Source organism: Camelina sativa, chromosome 3 (assembly GCF_000633955.1).
Source record: "Camelina sativa cultivar DH55 chromosome 3, Cs, whole genome shotgun sequence".
NCBI classification, from domain to species: Eukaryota; Viridiplantae; Streptophyta; class Magnoliopsida; order Brassicales; family Brassicaceae; genus Camelina; species Camelina sativa.
Genome location: NC_025687.1, coordinates 205,611 through 211,118, shown reverse-complemented (window position 1 = coordinate 211,118; position 5,508 = coordinate 205,611). Strand labels below are relative to the sequence as shown.

The following is a 5,508-nucleotide window of genomic DNA, read 5'->3' as shown; positions in this document are numbered from 1 at the left end:
CGAGAGTATCTCCTCCATTTACAAGTTAAGATGATCCATGTTCAAGGTCTGTAGTGGCTCCATGGATAATGTCCTTTCACTAACATCCACAAAACACAATCATATTTGTGTTAAAAGTGTGGAAATTTTTGTGTGGGATAGGTTTCTTAAGCAATTCTTCCATTGGAGATATAGCATTGGGTAATTATATTCCATGTTAAAGATACTCTATATTGGTAAATTCCTTTTCGAAATAATAAACGTACGTATATGTGGCTTAAAACATTACATCAGGCATTAATTGGCCAAGATAAAACATTATCAGCAAAATATTCGGGTAGCAAAACATGAATAATAAAATGGGTAGTATATACTGTACTACATGTAAATCGTCCCCCCTGAAATGACCCAAAATAATAATATACCCATATATATATATATATATACTGTACTACATGTTTTTGTTGACCAGAAGAAATTGAGTTGAATATTGTGAAAGTGTTGTTCACTTCAGTAGCTAAATTAATTATTTTCATTTTTATCACGTGACGGAAAACAAAATCGAACCGAGTCCACGTATCAGATATACATAAACCGGAGGGCAGACGATTAATAACCAAATTTTATCATCGGGTCGAATCGAATCGAAGCCAACCAATCTTCTTCTTCTTCTTCTTCTTCTTCTTCTAGTACACCAGCAAGGAACCAGGGGGGACGATTTCTTCCGGCAACCCGAATCCGCCGCCATGAACACCGAATCAGGTAAGAGTATAGATAAATTAGGAGTGAGATTATAATAAAATTTTTGGAGGAGTGAGATAGAGAGATAGATACTCCGGATCCAAAGTTGGCCTAATCCAGAAAAGTCTGTTGTTATTGATTGCAGTTGTGGAGTTCCTTGGAAACGTCCCTTTACTTCAGAAATTGCCCAGTTCTTCTCTCAGGAAAATCGCTCAAGTTGTTTTGTTGAAACGTTACGGTCTGTTTTTTTTTTGTTTTTTCCTTTGTTGTTTCTCTTTTGAATTCTCGTCATTTTATTGAAGCTCTTTAGTATCTAATATCTGCTTAATTGGCTTTTCACGGTTTAGAAACGATTCAAGTTATGAGCAGAGCCTGTACCAATAACATACCTATTTGTGTGTGTGTGTGTGTGTGTGTGTGCGTTACATCAGCCATTCTCTGTAAAATATAATTGCAGGAAAAGGGGATTATGTGGTTCGTGAAGATCAAACTTGGGATGGATGTTACTTTATCTTTGAAGGAGAGGTTTTTGTTTCTCATCGTTCCCTCTCTTTTTTATCTTTATCATAGCTTCCTTCGCCATTGCCATCACACTTTCTTTTTGATTCTTGCTTTTTTTTTTTGCAGGCTCAGGTTTCCGGACCAGCCGAGGAAGATAACCGTTCCGAATTCCTCTTGAAACAATTTGATTACTTTGGCCTTGGTCAGATTTTTAACATTCATTCTTCCACTTTGATTGAACCTTTCGTTTTTGGTGATAGTATTATTCAGCTTCCATCTCTCTTTCTTTTTCTTTTTCCTCTCAGGTATTTCTGGGAACGTTCATTCAGCAGACATTGTTGCTATGTCCCAGGTGCTTGTCCTTGCTTCCTTGAGAGTTACCTGACTTTTCATACATCCCTTCTGTCTGTGTCCTTGAGCTGACGCTTTCTTTCGTCCCTTTCCGTTGCAGCTTACTTGCTTGGTGTTGCCGCGTGATTATTGTCCTTTGCTTGAGACTAATTCAATCTGGCAATCCGATACCACTGTTGACAAATGCTCTTTAGTCGAACGCATATTGCAACTCGACCCTTTAGAAGTATGGTCATCCCACTGCTCTTCTTTTCTTCTTCTCACTTTTCTTGTGCTTTCTATTTATCTATCAACTACCCTTCTTTTTATAATTCTTTCTAGTCAACTTTATCCAAGCATCGTTCTTGTCAGCACTTTTATGTCAGTTTTGTATTGCTTGGAAATGATGTGCGGTTGATCCCCTCTTATTCTATGTGCTTCTTTCTTGTAGTTGAATATCTTCAGGGGGATCACACTACCTGATGCTCCCAAATTTGGAAAGGTTTTCGGAGGACAATTTATGGGACAGGTGTGCCATTTTCTCTAGGAAGGTTACATTATGTCTCTATAAACCTTGCTGATCTGATTTGCGTGCATATATATAGCTTGTTATGTGTCATTTTCAGGCAGTGATAACCATTAACGCTACTAAGTCTCTTCTTACCACAATTTTTACAGGCACTTGCTGCGGCATCAAAAACTGTTGATTTCCTGAAGATAGTCCACAGTTTACACTCCTATTTTCTTCTCGTTGGAGATATTGATAGTATGAACCTAATTTTCACTGTGCCCTTTGCCAGCCACCAATGATGCTTTCTTCTTTTCTTTTGCCTGCTATTATATTCATCTAATGATCATAGTTTGTTACTCCTGCAGTCCCCATTATTTACCAAGTGCACCGCATACGTGATGGGAACAACTTTGCCACCCGAAGAGTAGATGCAGTTCAGAAAGGAAATATCATATTCATCTTGTTGGCATCATTTCAGGTTTTCCATTTTATTCCTTTCATGATAGTTCATGCATCTCTACGTCAATCTGCCACCAAGAGAGGATTGCCTTTCACAAAACTGTGAAAACTGCTTTTGAAATTGTCTCTTTCATTAATTTCATAGAAAGAGCAACAAGGATTTGACCATCAGCAGTCAACCATACCCACCGTGCCAGATCCTGAGACGGTATCATTTCTTTAGATCTAGGGGCTTCCAATAAATTGTCAGCGTTTCCTTTATCACCATTATCTGCTGCAGCTTCTATCTCTGGAGGAGTTGCGTGAGCGTCGTATAACTGATTCTCATTTACCTAGGTAAGTGATAGTGTTTTCCAATGTATGAAAAGTTGAAAACTTGTTTCAGAAGCTCAAGTTGGACCAATCTCCCAATTGTTTCTTTCTTTTCAGGAGTTACCGGAACAAAGTTGCCACTGCAAACTTTGTTCCATGGCCTATAGAGATTCGATTTTGTGATCCCAGCAATTCCACAAATCAGACGAAGTCTCCTCCGAGGTAACAGCTCAACGTAAATATATCATTTATATCCTCATACATTCCACCAGGAGAGCAAGCAGAACTGATAAACTGTATGGCTCATGTGATTACACATGAAACTCATCACTTACCACACTTCCGCATTCCTTAAAAAAAAAAGATTCTTCTTACAAATTCTTCTGGCAGATTGAACTATTGGTTTAGAGCAAAGGGAAAGCTTTCTGATGACCAGGCTTTGCACCGGTAAGTACCTCCATCTATGTAAATCAGGGTAGCCATCTAAAATTTTGTCATTTGGTAGCAGCCCTTTTGACTTTTAAAGCAATAATGATTGGAGACAAGTGAATCACGTGTTTTAGATTTAGTATCCCAATTGATAAATTGGAGTCTGGTTGAGACTCTTAAAAGGCCAAATTTTGTTAATAGCATTGAAAATTTGATGGTATGCCGTTCTTTCTGAAATTCGATTTATCATTCTTAGCAAATTAATCTGGCAAGCCATGTTGTTTTGCAGATGTGTCGTTGCATTTGCCTCGGATTTAATATTTTCTGGTGTTGGTTTGAACCCTCACCGCAGAAAGGGCCTGAGATCCGCTTCACTTAGCCTGGACCATGCGTAAGTTTTTATTTTCTCTTGATGGTGTTTGTGTGTTTGTGTTAATTTTTAATTTACTTTGAGACATTATTCCGGCAGGGATCTTCCAAACAAAAGTTTTCAGTAGCTATTTTTACTCAGTTTTCCTCATTTGTTTTGTAGGATGTGGTTTCACCGACCTCTAAGGGCTGATGACTGGTTGCTATTTGTGGTAGTTTTTTCTATCCTTATTTTTTCCGTGAACATTACAGAGCTCTTTTTTTAGTGAAAGAAAGAAAAACAACATAGAAATCAAATCACATACATGTTTAAGTGAAGTACGCCAAATGGAGTCTTATAGTATTGTACCAGTAGATTGAGTTTTGCTAAGCGAGACATGTTAGTAGTTATACATATTATTAGTGTTACAAAATTCTAAGAAGTCTTTATTGTTATGTAAGAAAATATTTTCACCATTGCTGGGGATCTCGAATATGGATTTCTTTAATGAACCAACGGGAGGAGTAACCACTATAATTCAGTGACTTAAACTTGTTTGTGAGCCAAATGAGTATTGGTTTAGAGTTGTTTATAACTTGTTTGCTGTTTGAGCGTCAGCCACTTACACAACGATGATGCCGCTTGCAGATTGTCAGTCCTACCGCTCATGAGACCCGTGGATTTGTCACTGGTGAAATGTTCAACAGAAAAGGAGAGGTACTCTCTACTCTTTTGCATCCTCTTTATATATATACATATTTGGACGCGATAGATGATAAAAGCTGGCATATATTTCTCAAAACTGCGAAGGTTTCAAATTGGATATATATAAATAAATCTTTGAATTCATTCTGGTTATGTTTTGAATATGTGAAACAGCTGGTTGTATCGTTAACGCAAGAGGCTCTATTAAGAGAGGCTAGACCTCCAAAACCCTCGGTCACGTCAAAGCTCTGAATGGCCCACCCACCGTCGTAAGCTAATAAATAATAATAACATACAGTATATGATTACGAGTACGACGCTGCGAACAAGAACCGTCTTATTAGTATTTGTTAGACAAACTCAAGTCCGGAATGGTATTGTTTGATTCCGGCACTCTCACCTTCATCATCATATCTATCTATCTCAATATATATTGTTATATTTCGTGTGGGTCGAAAGGCTTAAGTATCAAAATAATTTGGATCTATGCACTGAGTACCGTCTCGTGACCTGCTTTACCCGGCCGGTCGTATATTTCGTTCTACTAGATGAGTAATAACATCCCTCCCCTCGCCTTTAATAAGAGTAAGAGTATAGATAGTAAGTATTCTATCTAATCTCTGTTTGTAAAGAGATTAATGTCAATTGCATGAATTAGAGAACCAAACCCAAATCAAAGCTTCATCAGTGTAAGAAACTTGGAACCTTTTAAATCAATTGACATCAATAATCTCTTTACAACAAAATGAAAAAGGAAATAGAAAAAGTCACCGTCGAAAAATGGAGACTACTAGAGACCACTTTCCCACCGTTTAATCGGCGGGTATGAAAAATGATAAGAACCTTTTGCAAAAAGACAAAAATAGGGCAGGAAAAGTGGGACCACAGATCCACCGACCGGAAACGAAGAATCCATAAGGAGGGGTTCGGTCGAGTCGGACCGGTCGGATTTGGATTTTTACGAACAAGGGAGTGGACCCCCCGAGACGACAGACGTAAGCAGTGACAACATCGACTAATGGCCACGTCAGCAACTGACTTCTCTATGCGAAACGTGTATCGGCAGCGTCATCCACCCACGTGTGTTCTAGAAGCTCTTCTCTCTACCCTTACATGTCGACACGTGTCCTATCCCTCTCCTTATATATTTGACTTTTCTCTCTTTTTTTGCAGAGTTTCAGACGCCAAGTTT

General features: G+C 38.4%; 1 protein-coding gene across 1 annotated transcript; it reads left to right on the top strand.

The window, feature by feature from the left end:
• LOC104758665 (acyl-CoA thioesterase 2-like) lies at positions 602-4,801 on the top strand. The gene is made up of 17 exons (XM_010481574.2): positions 602-741; positions 866-958; positions 1,178-1,245; positions 1,348-1,423; positions 1,527-1,573; positions 1,673-1,798; positions 2,003-2,080; positions 2,230-2,317; positions 2,428-2,540; positions 2,667-2,729; positions 2,802-2,857; positions 2,951-3,055; positions 3,224-3,280; positions 3,552-3,653; positions 3,795-3,843; positions 4,260-4,328; positions 4,491-4,801. Exons 1-17 carry the CDS (start codon positions 726-728, stop codon positions 4,566-4,568), a joined length of 1,284 nt encoding a protein of 427 aa, XP_010479876.1. The 5' UTR covers positions 602-725; the 3' UTR covers positions 4,569-4,801.